The sequence below is a fragment of the Equus quagga genome, chromosome 12, assembly GCF_021613505.1.
Source record: "Equus quagga isolate Etosha38 chromosome 12, UCLA_HA_Equagga_1.0, whole genome shotgun sequence".
Taxonomy (NCBI): Eukaryota; Metazoa; Chordata; class Mammalia; order Perissodactyla; family Equidae; genus Equus; species Equus quagga.
This window is the reverse complement of record NC_060278.1, coordinates 82,120,467-82,145,087: the sequence shown is the minus strand read 5'-3', so window position 1 is coordinate 82,145,087 and position 24,621 is coordinate 82,120,467. Positions and strand designations below refer to the sequence as shown.

The 24,621-nt window shown below is 43.3% G+C and overlaps 1 protein-coding gene across 1 annotated transcript in view; it reads left to right on the top strand.

The window, feature by feature from the left end:
* TMC2 (transmembrane channel like 2) overlaps positions 1-24,621 on the top strand; it is a 56,078-nt gene that overhangs the window by 11,908 nt on the left and 19,549 nt on the right. Inside the window, exons 4-12 of the mRNA XM_046678032.1 lie at positions 2,613-2,703; positions 5,881-5,962; positions 6,328-6,434; positions 12,153-12,251; positions 14,937-15,079; positions 16,795-16,942; positions 19,457-19,645; positions 22,035-22,214; positions 23,711-23,860. Of these exons, the coding sequence (XP_046533988.1) occupies positions 2,613-2,703; positions 5,881-5,962; positions 6,328-6,434; positions 12,153-12,251; positions 14,937-15,079; positions 16,795-16,942; positions 19,457-19,645; positions 22,035-22,214; positions 23,711-23,860 (1,189 nt within the window). The remainder of the gene's footprint in view (positions 1-2,612; positions 2,704-5,880; positions 5,963-6,327; positions 6,435-12,152; positions 12,252-14,936; positions 15,080-16,794; positions 16,943-19,456; positions 19,646-22,034; positions 22,215-23,710; positions 23,861-24,621) is intronic.

Below are 24,621 nucleotides of genomic sequence, written 5' to 3'. Positions count from 1 at the left end.
AGAGAGACCTTGGGTCAACTTTAGAGTGTTCCCATTTGGAAGTCCAAGTTACCGAGCCCCCTGTCCAGGCACCTGGGGGAGCAGAAGTTTCCTCCCATCAGCCCCTGGGCTAGCAAAGAATCTCATCAGCTTCCCACTCCAGGAGCTGCAGTTTCCTCAGAAGGGTAAAGGGTGACTGCCCGCGAAATGAAATTGCTGGACTCACAGTGCATGCATTCACACATTCAATTCTCATAATACTATCCCCATTTTTAGGTGAACACTCTGAGAGGCACAGAGTCCTGCCTGGTTCTCTCTGGCACAAAAAGCCGCACAATGTGCCTCTCTCACTCCCAACAGTAACCACTGGCCACCTTGACCATGTTTTCCAGACTGTGATTTGGGCCACTTTATCTACAGGGAGGGTCTTCGTGGAGGCAAATGTGAGGGGGTTCTGAAGTGCTGTCTGCGGTGTGGCTGCCTCCTAAAAGCCCTTTCTTCAGTAACTTCCTCCTCTGCTGAGTGTTGGAGGGGCCTGAGGGGTCTGCCAAAAGTGACCTTGAGACCCAGGTCCCTAGAAGCTGCCTCAAAATAATGGACTCTTCCTCTCTTCCTTTTCGCTTCATTTACCCCACACCATCTGGTTTGAGGGAAAAAGAGAGGTAAGTTTGTGGGAAGTTCCCAGCTGAAAGGACACTGCCAACAAGGAGGGGACTGAAGCACCTTCCAGAAGTAAGATTTGCAGCAGTTGGGAAGTGCAAGGCAGGAGCCAGTGTTTCCATATACCAAATGCTGTCGCTGGTGGGGAAGACCGTGATATTCTGGATCACAGGTGACACGTTTAAAGGCGTTTGCTGTAAAAATGTTAGTTATTATTTATGTACCTTCGCTGAATCCAAAAAAGTTTACTGTGTCCATCAAAATTCTTGAACCAGATGGACTCTTCACAACAAGTGGTCCTCAGAGCTTGCACCCAACACTGGGCAGAGCCCTCTGTTCTGCCGAGGGCTCTCTGGGGGTCTGGACATCAGGAAGAGAAGCATTTGCTGCCAGGTTCAATGGCTCAGGCACAAGAGCTGGCCTTTACTTTTGAGAACTCTCATCTGAAGTCCCAAAATATTAACACTTGGCACACTTAAACTCAAAAACCCCAAGGGCTTACGAGTCTTTGCTCACTCATAAGATTCAGGACGAGGACAAAAATATGAGTTGCATGAAAATATTCTTTGGTGTCACAGAGATGTCGGTAGTCGCAGATAACTCCCTGCCAGGACATGGCCTGCCTAGAGGGGAAACAGCGAGCTGATCCGTTATGAAGTACATGCAGCACAGCTTTTGACCATGGGCTCAGTGAGGCTCCTCAGCCTCATTGATATTGAGACATCCTAGTAATGCCAGCCTCGGATTAACCCCAGGGGAGAATGTGACTTTGATTCCTGTCAGGTGCCCGTACTTGCGCCTTGGAGGTGATGTAGGCATTGTGTAACAAGCAGTGGGGCTGCAGCAACAGCAGCCAGACACACAGCTCCACAATGCCTTCTTCCACTCAGCCCGAGACGGACTTCATTCTTCATCTGCTTGTGTGGATTTATCCAGTGGTTGCTGATAAACTGGCCCTCTGGGTTGGGGGTGGGATAGAGGGAGCCTGATTTGTCTTTTGCTGATTTCCATGGGCTAAGTACTCCCACTATGGCCAATTTCAAGCTATCAGTGGTTTAACAACTGGTTGGCCAAGTTCCTGAATGTTTAACAATCAGTTTTCCGGAGCCAGTCCTCACCAGCTCCAGCACACCCTCCCAGAGTGTCTAACCGACAAACTGACTCCTGTGTTTCTCATCCAAACTTCCCCGGATGTTCATTCACTCACTCAACATTCATGCAGTCCACAAATATCTACTGAGTGCTGTGTTCACTTTCTATTGCTGCTATAGCAAATTCCCACAAGCTTAAGAGTTTAAAACAGCACTCATTTACTAGCTCACAGTTCTGTTGGTCAGAAGTCCAGCATGGTGTGGCTGGATTCTCTGCCTAGGGTCTCCTGGGGCCAAAATCAAGGCATCAGCAAGGCTGCAGTGCCCATCAGGGATTTGAAGTCCTCTTTCCAGCTCACTGGCTTTTGGCAGAATTCATTTCCTTGTCTTGCTTTCCATGAGGTGTCTTCCAGAGAGGACCAGCAAAAGAAGGTCGAAAATTCTCCTCCTTCAAATTTCTCTGGCTTTCCCTTCTGCCACATCTCTCTCTGACTCTTCCGCCTTCTTCTTCTCTTTTTAAGAGTTCATGTGGTTACATTGGGTCCTTCCAGAGATTCCAAGATAATCTCCCTATTTTAAAGTCTGTAATCTTAATTACATCTACGAAGACTCTTTCGACATTCACGGATATACCACCAGGGGGTGAAGGTCATGGAGACCAAAATTCTGCCTACAGGCACCTGTCATGTACTAAGCACTATTCTTGGCATTCAGGAAACTTCAGTGGACAGAACAGACAAAATGCTCTGCCTTCATGGAACTTCCAATCTAATTAGGGGAGTAAAAACACTCAAGGCTTTCAGCCGTCTACACATCCTCATAGTTCAGATTTCTTTGGGTTAAATGTTAATTGAATTCCTGCCCTTTTTTTTTTCTAACCAGGGAGGCCCAAGAATTTGTGGAGAAGTATGAAGGAGCCTTGGGAAAGGGGAAAGGCAAGAGACTCTACGCCTGTAAGATGCTGATGGCTAAGGTGTGTGGTACAGAGGCAGCAAACCTGTGGAAGGGCTTGCTCAGCTTCTGAATCTGGGTGACCTTTGCAGGCACCTGCCCAGCCTCGCCATTTATGTCCAGCTCCCCCAGAATCCTGAGCGCAAGGTCCGGTTGACCTTTCCAATTCATCCAGGATTGGAAACCAACTGTATCCTGTCAATTTCTCTACTTTGTCTGTGAAGAACTAAACTCACAAAATTGATGGTGTTAAAACCACTGGGATCTTATTTTTAGGACACACTGATGAATCATCCATTTTTATATAACACCTCAATAATTTTTTAATGTATTCCTTGTTTATTGGTGTCTTCAAGTTTTAACTTTTTCTTGGGGACATTTTGATATTTCATATTTTTCCCAAAATTTGATCATTTCATTAAGATTTTCATATGTATTACCAGAAAGTTGCAGGTGGTGGTCCCACAATTTTTGTAATTACTTTCTATATATGTTGGGTTTAAATCTTTTTTATTCCTAATATTATTTTTCTCCTTTTACAGTTTTAATTGCCAGGCAACTATTTATGGGTCATTTTATTAACTTATCTAGAAACTATTTACCATTTAACAGCTGCACAGTCAGATCCTTTTTTCCCAACTAAGGAGTGTGCTCTGTCCTCTGTGTTTACCTTCCCTTATTGTTTTTAAGATTTTTTTAAGTTTTTTTTTTAAGATTTTTTTTTTTCATTTTTTCCTTTCTCTCCCCAAAGCCCCCCAGTACATAGTTGTATATTCTTCATTGTGGGTCCTTCTAGTTGCAGCATGTGGGACGCTGCCTCAGAGTGGTTTGATGAGCAGTGCCATGTCCGCGCCCAGGATTCGAACCAACAAAACACTGGGCGGCCTGCAGCGGAGCACAGGAACTTAACCACTCGGCCACGGGGCCAGCCCCTCCCTTATTGTTTTTAGTTCTTTGTTTTCTCTCTCTTTGCATTGTCTGAAATTTCCCAGGTTTAATGTCAATATCATTGAATCAATTTTCTTCTGTCTCAATTATAATATAATTCTATTAATGAACTTTTAGCTACTTTGTAATCCTTCCATACTTCACCTGTATTCTTTTTTAAATCTCAAAAAAAGTAAAGTGTTATCCTTTACTCTAGAAGCCATATCTCTTGTATCCTATTACAAATGCTGAACAATTTCTCAAAATTTAGTTATGTATCCTAGAGGAAATGCTTTCCAAAAATTTCAGAGAATGGTGTCCCTTTTTCCTTGTTCTGCGTACTATTTCTCAAGCCTCACTGGTTGTTTTTAGTCATTGAGACCCTGATTTCATCCACAAACAGGATGCTTAGCTTGCCTGCGTCTTGTTCGACTGCTGTTTGAATTTTGTTTTCCTATATATAGCTAGGGAGCCAGATGACATGCCCAGTTAGTAACCCGGTCCTGGGGCAGCAGCCACCATCTCACGCAGCTCTGAGGAGGGGAGATGGGGCCTCCCCCTGCCCACGCTGCAGCGCAGTTTTCTGATTCTCTAAACCAATGAAGGATAAGAGCCTCGATGCAGAGCTTTTCCCTGGCCTCCGTCTGCCTCTGCCCCTCTCCAGGGCATCACTTTCCAGGCCAAGATGCCCATAGCCTTGAGGTTGTCAGGTGGCTGCCAAGTGACCAGCTGGCAGGCTGTGTCTCCAGGGGCCTCACTTGGCAACGTCCGTTCCCTCTTTTGGCCCTCAGCCTTGCAAGTGTATATTTTGTACTGATTTTATCAGCACTCTGACAGGGAATCCATCTCTCGGGGGAGGACTCACATTAATAAAGCTTTTCAGACTGACATATAAAACCAGGTACCCGATTATTAATTTACAAGGAGAAATAACTGATGCAAGAACTGGAAAATTTGAAGTCTACATCAGCAGTGCCTTTCATTTTTGATAGTAGAGTTAGTTACACGGGAAGCTAAAGCATAATTCCAATTCCAAGCTATTAATTTGCAATGAAAAATCACTGCCATAGAAACCAAAATACTCACAGCCCAGGTGATGGGCAAATGCTTTACTTATAGACAAACCCACATAGGAATCCAAATAAGCCAAAGATGACTTTTAGCACAGAATCAGAACTAGGGAAGGTAGATGAAGCAATGGGACCGGAGTGCCCAGTGTCCATCACCCGCCATTCCCCACATCCCTCCCTTCCTCTCTTAGGGATATCTTTGCCGTTATCGTCAACTAGTCTTTTGTTTATCGGTTCCTCTTCTCCTCTGCATCTGCGACCATCTCCCTCTTCTGACAGATATTTTTCTTCCTTATATAGTAATCACCCCATCAGGATATGGTCAAAGCCTTCAGGTCTGGAAGCCTGTCTGAATCCTTCAGATAAATTTTCCCTTTCATTCTTTAATGAATTTACAAGGGAAAGTCTCATTTCCTTCATGACCAAGTTCTTAGGAGAACTTTGTAATAATAGAAACTGATTTTAGGATCGTCTCCCTGCTATCTCTTGGCTGGCTTCTGTGAATTGCTTAATTCCAAATGGATTTATTTCCAGGGGGTAGGGCTGCTGGAAATCAGCCCTTTCAAGACTTGACAAATTTTCACCCAGCCAGCAGACAGACAGCTACTCAGGTTTCTGATTGGTACAAACTCTGCGTGTTGGAGCTGGGAACAGACCATGGAAAGGGGCAAAATGCCTTCCTAACTCCTTTCAGAAAAAAGCAGGCTATTGTTTCACCAGGAGAAGAATGGGAAGCCGTGGGCTGAGGTCTCTACCAGCTCCACCAGCCTTATAGCTTAGCAACAGTTCCTGTCAGATTAAGGCACGTGGCTGTCTGCCAAACGTGGGTGTGAGAGTTGCAAGATTTCTTTTTTCCCTTGAATTTGTGTTTTAAGACAAAGGAGGTTGCATCAGCGATTGCTAACCCAATTTGACCCCCCAAACCAGAAATTATACACAGAATCTCTAAGTTCATGTGTAAACTATCCAAACCTGAAATTTTATCAGCACTGTAGACAAATGCAAGGTATTGCTGTTCCCCTGGCTTCTCTCCCATCCACGTCTGACTTCGGCAGCCTGGGTTTAACACCTCCAAGATGGCAGCCTCACCCACAGGTGGATCTCATGTTGACACATCAACATCAACACGTACCTCCAACGTCCCCCTCCAGGCCCCCATGCAGCATGTTAATGAACTGAGGATGTTACCTGTCTAATTTCAGAAATGGGTCAAGTTTAAGAGAGACTTTCATAATTTCAAGACTCAATGTATTCCCTGGGAAATGAAGATCAAGGACATCGAAAGTGAGTATTTTGGTGTCACTCTTTTTCATTGGTTTACTGAAGAGTTTTCCACAGGCTTAGATTGTGTTCTTGACCAGGTGATTAGATTATTTCTTAGGTTCTGTTGTATAAAAAAAAAAAGGGGGCTTTGGACTAGTCAGACCAAGATTAAAATTGTCCTTCACTTTCTGATTGTGGGAGCTAAGGCAGATTGGTTAAGCCTACATTACCTCAGGTTATTTATCTGGAAAAAGAACATGGAGATCAGGATGTCCGTTCCACAGACTGGGTTTCACAGATTGAATCCATCACATGCATAAAGTGCTCAGTAGTGTTGACTTCCTCCTTCTGCAATACTTAAATTTCACCATCTTTTCTCTCTTGAGGTCATTTTGGTTCTTCAGTGGCATCATATTTCATCTTTCTCCGATGGATGTATGGGGTTAACCTCGTCCTTTTTGGCTTAATATTTGGTCTCATCATAATCCCAGAGGTAAGAAAAGAACTTCTATATCTTTGGATAGTGTTGAGGCTCAGCATGACCACCGTCTTCGTTTATGTTAATCAAATACTCTCTGTTTTACAAAGAACCAATCACTGATTTGAAATTCTATTCTCACATCAATTGCCCAGATAGTTCCGCACAAAGAATGGAACCAAAACACTGGTGTTTCTAAATTAGGAGATGGATCCTACATTTTTCTACTTTTCATTTTACTTTAAGATCATTTGAGAGTTAATATCTCAGTGAATTTTTTTCTTTTACTCTGAAAACAAGGAACAGAATGCATTATATCATAATTTATTACCAAAAAAACCTTGCATTTGAATAGCGCTCTTCAGTATTCTCCCAGACACAGTCTTATTATGGATGTCGGTAGATGCTTCCTCATGGATGAGTAATTGAGAGACAAAAAAGGAATAAACAAATGGCTTGTGCAAAGTTACACAATAAATTTGTGGTGAATGAGATGCCAGGTCTCCTGAGTATTGGCCTGGGGTCTTTTCCAAGGGTGCCTGTGGTCCACTGAGCGCTGAGCACACTGATTGCTGCAGTCCTGCCTGAACCTCTTAGTGCCGGTGCCGGGTACGCGAGAGGATTTACTTTAACAGCTTTGAGGGTAACGATATGTCTTCATCTAGTATTTTCTTCCTTCCAGGTTTATTAATTGGTTCTATAATACCTTAGTGACCCCTATTTTATTATGAATGGTTCCATGAGCATATTGGAGTCCATTCTATCTGTAATTACATCCTTGGGAAACTTTTCTGCACATCCACTTTTCAAATTGAAAGACTTCCACCGAATGTGAATTAAATCAGACTAGTTGGAAGATGTGGATGGTGTATTGTGATAGTGCTTGGCAGCAAAGTAGTTTTATATTATTTATTAAACCATTGAATTCTTTTCTACCTTACCTAAAAAGTGTGCTTAAATATGTCATTAACTAGCTTTTATACTCCTTTATATTCACACTTGGAGATCAAGGGTTATGAGTCCACTTAGTTTTACATATATTCTTCAGCCATTATCACTCTCCAACCTAGAGATAAGGATTTTTAAACTTTCTAGTAAATTCATGCAAATGCCCTTGCACCAAATCTGGTTCTTCCCAAGGGGAAAATATTGCCAGAAGCTAACTGGAAGTTTCACTTCTTCCTTCCATAGCCAAGGAAATGTGAGTTTTCCCCGGTAGCTACCAGATTTATTTCCATGAAAAGAGAATATATTTAAATACTCAAGCCCTATGAGACATCACTGGAATTGTGCTAGACAGTGGTCCCAGAGGCTGTCTTCTTAGGTAGTTGAATAATTTTAAGGACACTGAGGTTTTTTTCTTTAAGGAAACATTAAATTTTGCATAATTTATGTAAAGTGCTATAATTTATAAATATTTCACATGGGGGGAACATTCGTTTGAAACAATGAAAGCTGAGTGATTGGTCCATTCCAATGAAGCAGCCTAGACCTGAACTGTCCAGGCAAGAGTGCCTTGACTTGATTGGTTGGTGACTTGGAAAGCCATACTGGAGTAGGGTAGGGGAAAGGAGAGAGACGGACAAACAGACAGGCAGAGAGGGCTGACTGGAATGAGGAGCCCCGGGCCAGGAAGAAGGACCACGAGGGGAGAGGGAGAGAGGCAAAGACCAGTAAAGAGCCTATTGCAATAGCTCAGTCCCAGATCAAGGTATTGTCAATGGGAATGGATTAAAAGAGAGGAATTAGAGAGAAGTAGAACAAACAAGACTTGATGACAGGTTGGATAATGGCAGTTGAGAATGTGAGGTGTCCCAAGATGCCTTCCTAGTTAGGATAATATGAAATTGGCCACATGGGAACCAGACACACCAAAACTCACCTTAAATAGAGTGGAAGAGGTGCCCCGTTGGTCAAAGACACAAATAATTTCAGATCCCCAGGGTTTTCAGCTTAAGTCTGATGATCAGATATTCCCATGGCTCATGGATGTCTTAAAGCCAACCAGGGTGAATCAGAGGGTCTGAGAATAAGAATATTAGAAGTGCTCAGATGTTAGGCAACTTTAACAGAATTTCTCCTCATACTCATCTTTCTTTGCCACAAACCCTCAATACCATTTTAATGGAATTAAACAGCTCTGAATGCTAGAATGAATCTTGCTCAGCTTTAAGGACAATTGTCTATAGAGCCCAGGATGCCTACATGATCCCTGGGGAGCCCTCTGTTTTATGCTGCAGGAACTGGCTGTCAAGGCTGTACTGGATGTTGAGTTCATGTACTTCTTGTCTCAACATGGAGTGCATGTGAAAATCACTTGGGAGGTGTTTTTAAAAATACCAGGTCCTAGGCCCACCCCAATCAGTTGAATCTAAATCTATAAGAGTGTGGTCGTGGCATCTCTATTTTAAAAGTTCCTGTGGTAGGCAGACATCTAAGATTATCCCTGATGATTCCCACCTCCTGGTATTACGCGCTTGTATAATCCCCTCCCCTTGAGTATAGGCTAGACCTAGTGACTCACTCTTAACAAATAGAATATAACCAAAGTTACTGGCTGTCACTTACATGACTAGATTATAAAAAACTATGACTTCCATCTTGCTGGCATTCTCTCTCAATTCCCTTCTTGGCTTGCATGCTTTGATGAAGCAAAAGATAAGAAAAGCCCATCGGGCAAGCAACTGAGTGTGGCCTTCAGAGAACAGCCAGCAAGGAACGGAGGCCCTCAGACCAACAACCCTTAAGGAACTAACTCTTCCAACAATCACATGAGTGCATTTGGAATCAGATCCTTCCCCAGCCAGACTTTCAGATGAGACTGAAGCCCTGGAAGACACCTTGAAGGCAGCCTATGAGAGACTCTGAAGCAAAGGACTCACCTAAACCATCCCAGATTCCTGACCCACAGAAACGGTGGGATAATAAATGTGGTTGTTTTAAGCCACTAAGTGTTAGGGTAATTTTTATACAACAACAGATCACTCATACAGCTCTCCAGGTGATTCTAATATGCAGCCAGGGTTGACAATTGCTGGTATACATTAATGAATTAAATTAAATAATTCTTAAAAATACCTTGCAAGCTCTGCTCTGGGGTTAACATAGACAGCATTCAGTCAGTAAGCCTCATATTGATATTTCCTCTAAAAATTATCATTAAAATATTTCAGATATATGGAAAGGTATAAAGAATGAGTCCATTTGCCTACTAGTTAGTTTAAAAATGAAAAATTACAGATACACTAAAGTCCTCTAATTATGTCTCCCCAATTGTATTACCTACATAACCATTACTTGTAATATTCTCCTGAACTTTCCATTTCAATTTACATTTTAAACTGTATTGGCTTAAAGATACACACAGTAGTTTCTTGTTTTTTAAAATCACTTGTGTCTCTGAAGTTATATTCCCTTTTGCATTACAGTGTAATTTTTTCTCTCTCAATTATATTAAAGATTTATCTCTTTTCGTTATTTTGTTAAAGAAACAACTTTGGCTTTGTTGATCCTCTCTGATAGGTCTTTTGTTTAATTCAGGTTTTCTGGGGGGGGTATAACTGACATACTGTAAAATCCACTCTTGTTAGACGTACAGTTGGGTGAGTTTTGACAAATATATACAGTCGGTAACCATCACCACAATTGAGCTATAGAATAGTTCCATCATCCCAAAAAATTCCCTTGTGCCCCCTTTGCAAGCAATTTTCTCTCCTTACTTTCAGCCCTTGACAAGCAGTGATCTGATTTCTGTCCCTAAAGTTTTGCCTTTTCCGGAATTTCATATAAATAGAATCATGCAGTGTGTAGCGTTTGTGTCTGGCCTCTTTCACTTGGCACGAGATATTTGAGATTCGTTCATGTTGTTGCCTGTATCAGTAGTCTGTTCCTTTATTGCTGAGCAATGTTCCATTGTGTGGATGGACCATGTGATCTATTCACCAGCTCGTGACCACTTGGGTTGTTCCCAGTTTGGGACCATTGTAAATAAAGTTACCGTAAACATTCACATTCAGGTCTTTGTCTTATTTATCTTCATCTTCTATATCATTAATTTCTAGTCTTACTATTTCTTTTCTGCTAATTTCTTTGGGTTGGTGTTAGCTATCTTTTGCTGTGTAACAAAAATATCCCAAATTGTTTGCTGTAAACAACAAACATTTATCATATCACAGTGTCTGTGGTTCTGGAGGGGCATACCCAGAGCATTACAAAGACCTGACATTCTGTTTCTTAAACTAGGTAGGAGATACACAGTAGTTAATTTTCTTTTCCTTATAATCAACTCTACATATATGATATAGATAGATAGATATACTACTTTATGTACAATATATTTCCCAATAAGTATATGAACTTTTAAACAAACAAAAAGAAATGAGGGAATTACCTAATATTGATGAAGCTTTAAATGAAAAAACAAAAGTAATGTTACATTAAATGGTCAAATACTAAAGCCTGTGTTACTAAAAATCAAGAGCAACATGATATGCCCCTATCCTCACTACTTTTAAACATTATTTTGAAATTTCTACCTAACACAGTAAGTCAAGAAAATTTAACTTATACATTTTGTACAAAAAAATACAAAATTATCTTCGTTTGCAAGTGATATTCTTGTACACCCAGAAAATCCCAATGAGTCTACCAAAAGTTACTTGACTTAATGAAGGAGTATGTTTTGATGGCTGGAGTCATTTGAAATAAACAAACATCAGTGGCATTTTCTACACTCTCAATATCCAGTTTGAAATGAAATTTAAAACTCTCATACTCATGATAGCAATAAATCTATATAATCGCTAGTAATAAATTTAACAAATTAGAAGATTTCTATGAGGAACATTATAAAGCACTATAGGATAAAAATACAACTGAATAAACAGGAGGACACATTCTTGGAAGGGAAAATTTAATATCATAAAAAGAAGTCAGGGGCCAGCCCCATGGCCTAGTGATTAAGCTCTGCGTGCTCTGCTTTGGTAGCTCAAGATCAGTTCCCAGTCACAGCCCTACACCACTCATTGGCAGCCATGCTGTGGTGGTGACCCACATACAAAATAGAGGAAGACTGGCACAGATGTTAGCTCAGGGTGAATTTTTCTCAGCCAAAAAAAAAAAAAAAGTAACATTTCAAGTAAATAAACAATAATTCAGTATTCAAAAAAAAAAGTCAATCCTTCCCAAACTGATATGTAAACTTAATACGATTCTGATTTTTTTGTAATTAAGGAGCAAATAAAGGCATATCTATGAGGGTATTAGTAATAGAATCATGTGTACAAGAAGAACTGGAAATACTCTAATGTCCAACGGGGCATTTGTTAAGTAAGTTTATAGTACATACACATGATTAGATATTTTGAAGTCATTTTATTTTGAGAAATACCATATGACATAGGGAATTGGTTATAAAATACTATTAAGCTAAATAATCAGACTAAAATATATATAAAACTCAGAAACAACTGAAAGGAAATACACAAATATCTAACAGTCATTACCTTGGGGTTGTGGAGGTGATAGGTAATTTTTAAAATGCTCTTCTCTACTTTTCCACATTTTCTACAATGAATATGCGATACTTTTACAATCAGGAAAGTGATGAATGTTACTTAAAGAAGAAACAATGTGTCCTGCTCTGAGAAAGAAAGTATGTAACCCAGTATCCGAATGTCTCTGTGTGTTTGTATTTCCTCCACGTGTAATTGTGTCCTTCTGTTCCTACATAAGGTACTCATGGGCACACCCTATGGAAGTATACCCAGAAAGACAGTACCTCGGGCTGAGGAAGAAAAAGCCATGGATTTTTCTGTCCTTTGGGATTTTGAGGTACCATTGTGAACAATGCCAATGTGATACCAAACAAGGGCTCGATCTGCTCATTTCAAGATAAATGGCCAAGAAGGTGCTGGTAGAGAAAGAACTTTAATAAGCGATAAGCCAGCAAATCAGAAGATGGTGGACTACCATCCTAAGAAACCCATCTTAAAGGAAAACTCATTTGGAAATGACTTATATAAGGCAAACGGGGTTGGGGAGGGGGCTCAGGAGTGTCAGGTGATGGATGACCACAGAACGTTGGGTGCTTCTCTGTAGCAGATCTGCTGAATGCAACATTCCTGAGGAATCTACGAAAACCTCAGTTACCTCCTTATCTGGGACAGAAGGAACAGTCTGGGCAGAGGACATAAATTCTCTGCTAACAAGTTCTTCTTTCTACCAGTTACAGATTAGCTTGCCTACATGCAGTTCTAAGTGTTTTTTCCAAAGCACATTGTGAGAGTAAGATGAGGAGGGGCCTTGGGGACTGAAGTTCTAAGAGTCCTCTGCGCAGGGGCGACTGTCTGTCATATTTCTTCATGGGTCTCACGTGCAAATTCATGGGGGTTCTACATGTTGCATGTGGTAGATCTTTAGTCTGGGACGTGTAAAGCTTACAGTTGGTCGCTGTAGCTTCTCCACGCTCCTGTGAGATGCTTAGTCAAGCAGAGGCTGTCATCAAGCTCCTCTCTTACCAGCGGTCCTCCTGCTGTTCTGCAAGGCAGGCTCAGAAACTTTGGTTACTTTCTTTCCCATGTTAACCTTGTGGGTACAGACACAGTTTCATCCTAATGCAGGGAAACGTTAACTCCTTCTTCCTGCGTTTCAAATGCACTTCCATTTTGTGATTGTGAGCCCTAAAGATTGCTTGGATAAGTGTGAAATGTTGCACTGAATTATCAAAAAATCGGGGCTCTAATCAAATAGGACCCCAGCACTATGCAAAACAAGCTAGCCAACAAACAGTCCTCCTTGGTCCTCTTCATGGGTCTTTTCTCCAGGCACACACTCTGAGGATGTGAGTCCCCCATGATGCCAATGGTCCCCTCATTCTGCCAGCCTTGTGTATTATGGTCTTACTGTATGGTTTTCTCTCTCCATACCCACATTAAGAGTCAGGTCTGTGACTACTCCAGCCTTTCCCCAAGTGTCACATGGCATGTTCAAGTGAATGTCATACCTGCTCCTCAAATTCAACATCTATCCCACCAAAGCCACGTCTCTTCCCATCTCCTTTACTGCGACCATCGCTCACCCCGTCGTTCACGTCTGAAACCCGAGAGTCATCCTACACTTCTCCCTCTTCCTCACCACCTCCTCCCACATCCAATCAGCCACTAAGTCTGATCCCACTTACTAAATACTTCTTGAATCGGTTTCCTTTTCTCCATCCCCTTTACCTCTCCTTTGAATAATGCCACCACGGTACCAGGACTGCTGTCAGAATCTTCTACCTCTGCTCCTTGTCTTGGCTTGGCTTCTAAAATCTCCACTCCCTCTGCTGCCAGGGTGATTTTTCTAAAATGCAAATCTGACCCTGTCTGATATTCAGTTATTCCTGTTCCCAAATGGAATAAAATCTGGAGTTCTTAATTGGGTCTACAAAAGAATGATTCGTGAGCTGGCTGCTCCCTACCTCTCCAGCCCCATGTCTATTTAAGACCTCACACCCTATGCCCCAATATTGTCAAGCTTGGGGGAAGTCCCTGAATGCAAGACACACTTTTAGTGCCTGCCTGCCTTTGCTCGTGGCTCTACGCCTGGAACACCTCTCCCTCCTTTTGGAATCCCTACACCCCAGTGCCTCTGGGGGGCTTGGTCTGCAGCTGTGAGGAGTCCTGGAGATGGGAGGCCTGGCTGAAGTGGCTCAAGCAACAGGACATTGCTGCCGCTATCTTTCACTCTCATGGCTAGACTCAAGACCCCTCAGAAACGTGTGAAAGTGAGTTGGAGTGTTTTTCCAAGTCATTTGGAATAGGAGTGGTTCCAAATACTCTGCTCCTAAGGATTAAGGATTTTCTTTGTTGTTTATTTTACCCAACAACCCCTGATGAAACATCCCGTTTACCCAAAACAAACTGAATTTATTCAAGATTAATCCCATTTTATATTCAATAGACATATAAGTGCTAAAATTCCAAGTTAATATCACACCTAACAAGTATACCAATTTTACCTAAAACTGATTATACCTAAAAATCAAAACCAAAACTTGCAGTTTGGGTTAGACTATGAGCCTTGCCACATAGAGTTTTCTTTAGAAGTTTTGAAATACTGAGAAGATTCACGGACTCCTGTCTACTTCTGGAGTGTTAAATTAAGACTCTGGGGCTGGGGGGAAAGAATTTGGAGCTTTATGTACCTGTGCACACTGACTCACACACACACATCTTCTCCTTAATTTCATCCTAAATGTTAACAACACTCTCCTCTCCATCCTGTACCTGTGCACTCTGTACAATGGAGAAATAAAGAGATGGAAGAAAGGAGAGAGGGGGAGACATGGAGACATGGAAAGACTCTGGAGCAACTGAGGGAAGTGAAGGAAAGGACCAGGACATCCAGAACTCTTCCTTCCTCCCCTCAGACTCCCGTTAGAGCCCTGAGAGAGAAACCCCCGGTAGAATGGACGCGTCTGGTGACTGTCTGTGCTGAGCTTGCAAAGCCAGAGCATTTGGGTTTGCTGTCCCACAGGGCTACATCAAGTACTCTCCTCTCTTCTATGGCTACTACAACAACCAGAGGACCATCGGGTGGCTGAGGTACAGGCTGCCCATGGCTTACTTCATGGTGGGGGTCAGCGTGTTCGGCTATAGCCTGATGATTGTCATTAGATCGTAAGTATGACCATCTCATCTACAGGCTTTTAATTTTCTTCACACAAACAGCCCACTCCCATGGTCACTCTGTACCTACTTACCTTCTTATAGGGAATTTAGAGAGAAAACAAGGAAACGAAGCAAATGCAATTGCAAAATGTGGTATAAAAGACATAAACAGGGGAACGTGGGAAGTTCTGGGAAATGGGATAGAACTCCTCTAGACAGGGCTGAGAACTGCCAGCCACAGTGCAAGTCTGGGGCACGGCATTTTAGACAAAGTGAGGGCATGTGCAAAGGCCCCAAGGCAGCCACTGTCCTAGTGAGTTCCAGAAACTGTCAAAAGGCCAGTGTGGCTTGAGGAGGGGCAGAGTACCTGGTAAGGTAAGCTGGAGAAGTTTGCAAGACCTGTCTCTGCCGTCTCCAGAGCTCAGCTTCCTCAGAAAAACTCTTCTGCCCCTCTGTAACTCCAGCCTGCGTGTGAGAACCCAGCCTGGTGTTGATGAAGATATAGACAATAAGCCTAAATGAATGCAGGTGGCTGTAATTAACCACGGTGTCCTCTCTGGCCCCAACTCTACCTGTCCTTCTGGCCAGAAATGACCTTTTAATATGTCTATGGTTCTTAATTGGTAATCTCTAAAGAAAAAATTTGGCCTAGCCCATGAATTGCCTTCTTCTAAGTCAAGGGACCCCAGTCAGTGAAGCTGGGGGGTAGGGCACAGTCTCCTGCACATTCCTGACCACCAAGGCCCACCCACCCTCCAGCAGGGCCACAGAGGTCACCTCTTCCAGAAGAACATGGGAGCCGTGTCTGCAGGAGAGGAGTAGAGCCCTCTGGAAGCCTGATTAGAACCCCTGGAAGGGCAGTGTGTGGGCCCAGCTTGACTTTCTATCACATCGTCTCAGGTGAAAATGCTGTTGTTCACGAGGGCCTGCCCAGCACATGACAGGGACCACTGGGTGGTATGTGGCTGCCCAGCTCCAACAAGCAAAATGGGGGAAAAAACGGGGAGACAGGTTTGGTTTTATTCTTAGCCCTCGCATTATGACGTTTTTTCCTGCTATTATCCCAGATAAGTATAAGGATACAGAATGTTTCCCCGATGAACCAAAAAGCTAACTTAAGCCAACCAAGGCCCCAGAACAGCGCCCCCTGCTGTTGTATCTGATAGAGCCCCTGCTCAATTCTGTGCTTCCGGCAGGGCTGAGCTCCAGGGAGCACCAAGAGAGGTTGAAGATAGGGAGGATGAAATAGATGGGTAACAAGGCAGGTCCAAGGTACTTCCAACCACGATTGCTTAAGAAAAGGAAGTGAGTGTTACCTGGTTGTGGTACCAACTGCCTCAGGGCTTATTGGGTTTTATATCAGAAAAAAAATATATTTTCTATCCAAGAAAATAGATGAATTAGAAGGAGATGTTCCTCTGTGAGAATAGAGCAGAGGTCTAAAACATTGGCAGATGAGTCAAGCCACAGGAAATCAGATGTCAGAGCAGAAAACATGGTTAAGTGTCCTGTATCCTGCAGACTCCTTATTACCCAACGGACACCCCGTGTGCTCGCAGGGGACTCTGAATTTGGGGGGAAGGTGCCTTGGCTATCATTAGTCCGATTCACATCTGTCTTGGCTCGTTCCCCTCGTTGGATGTCTGCTACCTGTGCCCAAGACCAGCTCAGGGTGACGAAGCAGAAAGAGGGCAGATACAACAACAGTGGCGTGCACCCTACAGGATGGCCAGCAACACCCAGGGCAGCACGAGCGAGGGGGAGAGCGATAACTTTACATTCAGCTTCAAGATGTTCACCAGCTGGGACTACCTGATCGGGAACTCAGAGACAGCTGACAACAAATATGCCTCCATCACCACCAGCTTCAAGGTAGTCACCCCGGGCAGTTCCCACTTCCTGGGGGAACTTTGGGTCCCTCCAGTCATTGGGAGACTTCCCCCAGCTGGGGCATTGGAAATAAGATCCCCAAATGATTTGTGGCAAGAGCTTTACCAGAGGGGTGAGCTTAGCTCTCACACCTTCAAGAAAGGATGCTCCTGGCTGGTCCCCACCATCTGTTTCCTTATATGGCGCAGAATCCCGGATGCTGAGACCTGGTCGTGCCTCTTTCCTTGTGGAACTGTTTTCTGCTGGAGGAAGTGGAATGACTCCTTTGGGGCCGCAGTTCTCAACCTTTTATGCACGTTAGAATCACCTAAGGAGCTTTAAAAACCTCTGGGATCCACCCCCAGAGATAATGGTATATTGGTCTGGGGCGGGGTCCTGGCATTATTTTTTTTCTAAAGCTCCCCAAGTGATTGGAACACCCAGAAATAGCTGAGAATCCTGGTTTGCAGGTGTGAGAATAAAGGAATCAATTAAGTGTGCAGCTCCACACTTAATTGTCTCGTTAATTTGTTCACAAAAGAGGTGGCCTAAAGAATATAAAATAAAAACAAACCAGAGGGTAAGCAAGTGAGTGAAGGCACAAGCTGGTATGCTGAAGCACTGCACATCCTATTTTCCCCTCCATGGCTGTAAAAACCGTCCAGACTCCGGATATTTCAATATTTCTCCCGTCTGATCTGTCAGGCTTTCTTTCCGCCAGGATCTGGCAGAGGTCAGGTTTACACTGCAGCTGTGCTTGGTTGTTCTGTTTCCCTCCCTCACCTCTCTCTCTGCCCTCCCTGGGAGGAGAAGTGGGCTGCTGCCCCCTGACTGGTGCCTACAGATGGCAGGTACACCTGCCAGGGACAGGACCTGGGCTCGGCGGCTCACTGTATGGCTTTCATGAGCCCGAGTCCAGTCGGCTTGGCAGAGCGAGGAGCAGGGAGCTGCCTCCTTCCCTGCTCACAGCAGTAGGGAGCCTCTGGCGGAGCATCCAAGGGCAGGGTAGGGGTCAGCGGGAGCTCTGACTCTTCCTCCAGAGACAGACAAAGAAGGTCAATGCCTGTGAAGTACTTTGAACAGGTGGCAAGGAGACGGCTTCTCCCCTGAGTCTATTAAAAACAGAGATCATACATTTACACAGCAGGGCACATGTTGTGAGAACTGTGTGCATTAATGTGTATTAACTGCCTGATGAGTTACTTAAACCTGAACCTGAACACAGTAACTGTTAATTGCTTGGCAAAGTCTCCTTCCAGGTACTTTGATGTCCAGGAGACCGCATTTTCCATCCTGGCTCTGCCATATGCTGTTTGTGCCTTCATAGAGTTACTGATGTAGGATACAAAGTTAATAATTTAAAAATCCATCATGTTTTTATGTACTAGCAGCGAGCAATTAGAAAATAAATTTTTAATTCCATTTACAATAAAATTATGTAAATTACAAAACATTTTGGGGCATAGATTTAACCAAAATAAAAAAGTGCAAGACTGCTGTACCAAAAAGTACAAAACGTTGCTGAAAGAAATTAAGAAATTCTAAATAAATGGAGAGATATACCATGCTCACGGATTAGAACAGGGGTCAGCAAACTCAGGCCCAGGGTCCAAATCCAGCCAGCTGCCTATTTTTGCAAATAAGATTTTGTTGAAACAAAGCCATGCCCATTTATTTATATGTTCTCTGCACTTTCTTTCATGCCACAGAGGCACAGTTGAGTAGTTGTGAGAGAGACCACATAGCATGCAAAGCTGAAAAGATTTACTATCTGGCTTCTTATAGAAAAAGTTTGCCAGCCCCTGGGTTAGAAGACTCAATATTGTTAAGATTCAATTTTAATCTATTTGATCTATAAATTTTTTCTTTCTTTTCTAAAGATTGGCACCTGAGCTAACATCTGTTGCCAATCTTCTTTTTTTTCCTTCTCCCTCCCTCTCCCCAAAGCCCCCCAGTACATAGTTGTATATTCTAGTTGTTGGTCCTTCTAGTTCTGCTGTGTGGGATGCTGCCTCTGAATGGCTTGATGAGCGGTGCCATGTCTGTGCCCCCGGGCTGGCAAAACCCCGGGCTGCCAAAGCAGAGTGCGTGAACTTAACCACTTGGCCACGGGACCGGCCCCTGATCTATAAATTTAAAACAATCCAAATCAGTTACTGAAATCTCTCTGGGCTTTGCTGTCTATAATGTGAGTAATAACAGTAACCACTCTATTGGTTTTTTGTTGGGATTAAGAGGGATAATGCGTGGCAGGTGTTCAGCACCACATCTGGCACACAGTAAGTATTCAATAAATTGGAGCTTTAGTCGTTACATGTACCAAAGAAACAGCAACAACAAAATACATTTTCTTAAGGAGAAAACTAATTCTCCACGGGGCAACACTGCCTTACATCACCCGCTCTGGATTATTTCGTTTGTGGAAATACAGAAAGTAGTAATCTCAGGAGCCCAGTAACAGTGGTTCCTGTTGGTTCGTGCCCTGTCATTATTCACTTCTCATTTTCACACATCAAGGAATCAATAGTGGATGAACAAGAGAGTAACAAAGAAGAAAATATCCACCTGACGAGATTTCTCCGTGTCCTGGCCAACTTTCTCATCATCTGCTGTTTATGTGGGAGCGGGTACCTCATTTACTTTGTGGTGAAGCGATCCCAGGAATTCTCCAAAAGGCAGAATGTCAGCTGGTACGAAAGGAATGAGGTAAGGAGGGCATCTCTGCTGAAGTGAATATGGTGGGCAAATACTGAAATTATACTGGTTTTCTATGCCATGTAGCTGAATTACTGAAAGTCTGGATTATAGGACTCGTTTTAAAAAGTGAAATTACATCCCTTTCCAGTCAAGTAGTATGAACATCTTGAACAAAGAGTCGCCTGTCACTTGGCTTCTGTAGCTAGATAAAGCTGGATTTAATTAGCATGTCAGTCAACTGAATAGCCAGTTGTCTTAACACCAGTTATTAAAAAGGTGACCCTTTCTTCACAGCTCTACAGTGTCATATATCACAAATCAAGCGTCTATTATTGTATGGGTGTGATTCTGGGCTCTCTTTTCTATTCCATTGGTCTATTTGTTCCTGCACTAATAACACACTGATAAACTATGGCTTTACAGTATGTCTGATATCTAGTAAAGGGAATTCTCTCATTGAGATCCACAGTAAAACATATTACAGTTTTATCGTGATTATACTGAATCCATAAATCTCTTTGGGGAATTTGACATTTGTGGTAGTTGACAAAAATGGCTACAAATTCTTCCCATCCTTGTATGCACATTTCTTTGCAAAGTGATTTTCTAGCTCCTCCCATGAAGAGGTGGAATCTGTTCCCCTGTTCCTTGAATCCAGCTGGACTGGGACATGTAACTTGCTTTGCCAATGGGACAGTAGCAACTGTGATACAAGCAGACTTGAAAAGTGCTTGTGTTATCAGGACTTGCGCCTTGGGAACCCTGAGACCTCCACCATGTGAACAATCCCGGGCTAGTCTGCTCAATGATGAGAAACACATGGCTCAGTTATCTCAACACTCTAGGTGATAGCTAGTCAACCAGACATATGAATGAAGCCATCAACCATCAGTTGCCCATAGATTCATGAATGAATCCAGGTGAGACCAACAGAAGAACCACCTGCTAAGCCCAGAAAAAAATAGTGACCAACTGAATCATAAGCTAAATAAATTAAATAATAAGAAAAAAATCTATCTCCTCCACAAAGCAAGAGAGGACCGAAAAAGATATATAAAACTAGTAGGACAAATATAAAGCACAAATCAGATAGATTTAAATCTAAATATATCAGTGATTACAGTAAATATAAGTGGATTAAAGCTACAGTTTAAAGGCAATAATAATCAGGATGGATTTTTAACAAGCTATATGCTTTTTACAATTAACTCATCTAAAACATCAGATCACTAAGATGTGAGAGGGATACAAAAGATGCCCAGGATGGATTCTGCCCTTAAGCAGATTGCAGTTTCCCTAGGAAGCAGATTTTACAAAAATAAACCAAAACACAAGCAAGAGCAGGCAAGAATAAGGTGGTCAAATAAGATGTTTTGAGTTACAGATGTGTTGCAGGTGGAAAAGTCCGTGTGAGCTGGAGGGACAGGAAAGTTTTGTGGCAAAGGTAGGAATTAGGCTGAGCATTGGACGAACGTGTAAAAAAGGGGGGCAGTGGTGGATGTGGGGCAGTGATGGCTCTCAAGGTGGGAAGAACTGCATGAGCAGGGGCGGAGGTGTGAAGGTGATAAGAAGCCATGCCAATGGTCAATGAGAGAGAGTGGGAGAGTCAGAACCAGAAGTGTTGACCAACCTGCAATTTGGTCAGCAATTCAAGGACTGACTCTCCATGGGGTGATCAGTTTAGTTGCAGAGAGAATGTTCTCTTTTGATCAGGTTCAGTTAAACTGAATCAGGATTCTCCTAAAATCGGAACAAAAATTGAGTGCTTACCACTTACCAGGCTCTGGGCTAGTAGATTTACATCCATTATCTCTTCTGACTCTCACAATAAGGACTGTCATCACCATTTTATACATGAAGAAATATGAAGCTCAGAGAAGTTATATAACTTTCCTAAGTTACAAAACCAGCAAGTGATAGAGCTGGGACTCAAACCCAGACAGCTGACTCCAAATGCCACCCTCTTAACCACATCCCTCTGCTGTTGGTTCCCTTCTGTGATCTGACCTTCCTGTCCTCCGTGCTCTTGAGATAAGGGCTATCACTGTGACTCCTACCTGGCTCTCAACTGTTATAGAACAGAAAGCACTGTCCCATATGTTAATTCACTTGCTTCTCAAAGAAACGTTGCTATTTTTGTCAATACTAATAACAAAAATCGTGATAGCAACCAGTCGCAGAGCACTTATGATGCGTGGGACATAGGTTGACTGTTCAGGGCATGCTGGTGCCTTGGCTAGGGTCACACAGCAAGTTGTGGGACCCCAGGGCATCTCCAGGGTCAGGGGAGGAGGCAGCAGGCAGATGGAGATAGATGCCTAGCCCTGAGGGTGCGGGGATGGTGGCCCAGCAAGTGATACTGATGACGCAAGGAATGCAGGCTTTCCTGATTTCTCAGGTAGAGATCGTGATGTCCCTGCTTGGGATGTTTTGTCCCCCTCTGTTCGAAACCATTGCTGCCCTGGAGAATTACCACCCGCGCATTGGCCTGAAGTGGCAGCTGGGACGCATCTTTGCACTCTTCCTGGGGAACCTCTACACGTTTCTCTTGGCCCTGATGGATGATGTCCACCTCAAGGTAAAGACCACAAGCTCCCCCCAGTTCCTGGTGCCCACCCAATTTCCTTTTTAAAAATATAATAATTTCCTTATATGTAATTTATGTTAAAGAATTTTTGGAAAGTTCAAGAAAATAAAATGAAAAAAATCCCCAGAATCCTATGACCCCAAAACAACCATTGTTAACATTTTGCTGCAGTTTTTCACCGTCCTTTTCTTAGGTTGTCTTTTTCACATCCTGTACTTGTCATTTGGTACCCTTAGTATATTATCTGCAGCCTTTCCCATATTGTTTCGTAGCTGCCATAAATGTTTACCAGCCGGGTGAATGTCCGTCAAGGTGATATGTCATGGTTAACTTAACCTTTCGTCACTGCTCACCGGTCGGTTATGGAGCACTCACTATGTCAGGCCCTGGGGGTACAGCAGAGAGCAAGACACAAGGTGTCTTGTGTCTTTTTCCAAGGGTGTTCACGCTCTAGGCTAGGAGACAGCTCATTCATTACAGCATGCTGCAGGATATGCTTCAATGGGTGCAAACCCAGGGCAGCATGGCAGTGCGTAGGAGGGGCTCCAGAACCCCCCTGGGGAATCTTGGCAGACATTGGGAAAAGCAGAGGGAACAGCTGGTGCAAACAGGGAACTCAGGATGGCTGAACAATGGAGTGGAGGAGAAGAAATGAAAACTGAGACTGGGGGCAGGGCTAGATGATGCTTCTCCTCCATCCCTCCCTCCTCATTATTGAGCAGCATGGACTTTTCCCCCGAAGTTAACAGGAAGCTATTGGAAGGTTCCAAGCATGGAAGTGACTGGATCTGGCCCTGCCCTACCCTTCCACTCTCACCTCTAGCTTCCCTCCCGCTGCAGCAGACTGTTTCACCCTTCCTGAGCCTCACATTTTCTCCACGGGGCAAAATCCTCTCCTCCCTCTCTCTCCGTCCTTCTTCCATTTTTGACTAGTTGGCTAATCCTCCCTGAGGTTTTGGCTCAGGGGTCACTGCCTCCAGGGAGTCTTCAGTGGCCCCCACTGTTTGATGTGGATATTCCTCCGTCCCAGGGAGCATTTCTCACAGCTCTTATCACTCTGTTCTGTGACTGTCTCTGCTCATCTCTGTCGCTCACTAGACTGTGAACTTTCTGAGGAAAGCCCCATCTCTCTTGTTCAGTCTTATATCACTGCTGCCCTATATGCTCCGGATTGACCCTGAATAAGTTATTCTCAAAAGAAGAACGAATGATTGGATGGATGGATGGATGGATAGATGGATGGATGAACAGAATACCTTAGAGAAGACAACTTCATGGAAAAGACCCAATGACTTCAACCAGCTGCCCCCTTCTCCTATACAGATTGAAAGGCTGGAGAGAGCATTTCTGCAGAGACTCTGTTGAGGGGTAGGGCAGAGGCTAGGTGGGGGAGTGATGGCAAATGCTGGCTTTAATTGTTGTTCCTGTGGAAATGGTTGGACTGTGCCTGGCTCCTTCTAACCCCACATTTCTATCTTCCATTCTAGCTTTCTAATGAAGAGACAATAAAGAACCTCACGCACTGGACCCTGTTTAACTATTACAACTCCTCAGGTTGGAATGAGAGTGTCCCCCGGCTGCCCCTGCACCCTGCAGATGTGCCCCGGGGTTTGTGCTGGGAGACCGCCGTGGGCATTGTGAGTAGTTATGCTCTCCTGAAAACACGATCCCTATTCTCAGCTCTTTGTTATTCCTTCCTTGATGTTTCCATTTTTAAGCCACTGAAATGTCCATCCAGTATTTCTTAGGATAGTTCCACCTTTTTACTTTCCTTTTTTTTTTTTTTTTTTTAATGTCCCACGTTTCTCTCTATGCTCCATTCATTAATCTAATACCACTTGGATTTATTTAGAATTTTACTGCAGATTTCACTGAAAACCTAAGGTTCTCCACCTGGAAATCAAGAATAAATACTTCAAAAATTGGATGAAGGATTTTGCGTGTATATGCATTTGTGCATTTTTCTATAAAGAGAATTAATGGTTTTCATTAGAGTCTCAAAAATTAACAACTACCATTTCCCTTATCCACTTTCACATGGTTCCTGTGGCTTGCACAGTGTGGACTTCAAAGCCTAGTGTTCTTTGCCTTCCCAGGCAGGAACTTGAAGCATTCATGGGTAACACAGGGATCAAGTGCCTTCTCTTCCTCAACTCCAACTCTTTTCACAGCATTTCTATTCCTCTGCCACCCCACTGAGATGCAGAGTTTGTTACTTTTACATGGGTCCCCTGAAGAATCCGCTCACCTAGGGCATTAGACAACAGTGTTTTTAACTGAGGGTGATGAAGTACCACAGAGGAGGGGATTACATCACACACGCCATTGAACGCTGCCGACAAGTCCCCCAGCAGATATTTTCCTTGCTCTTTCCCATGGATCCTGGGGCCCTTTTCTC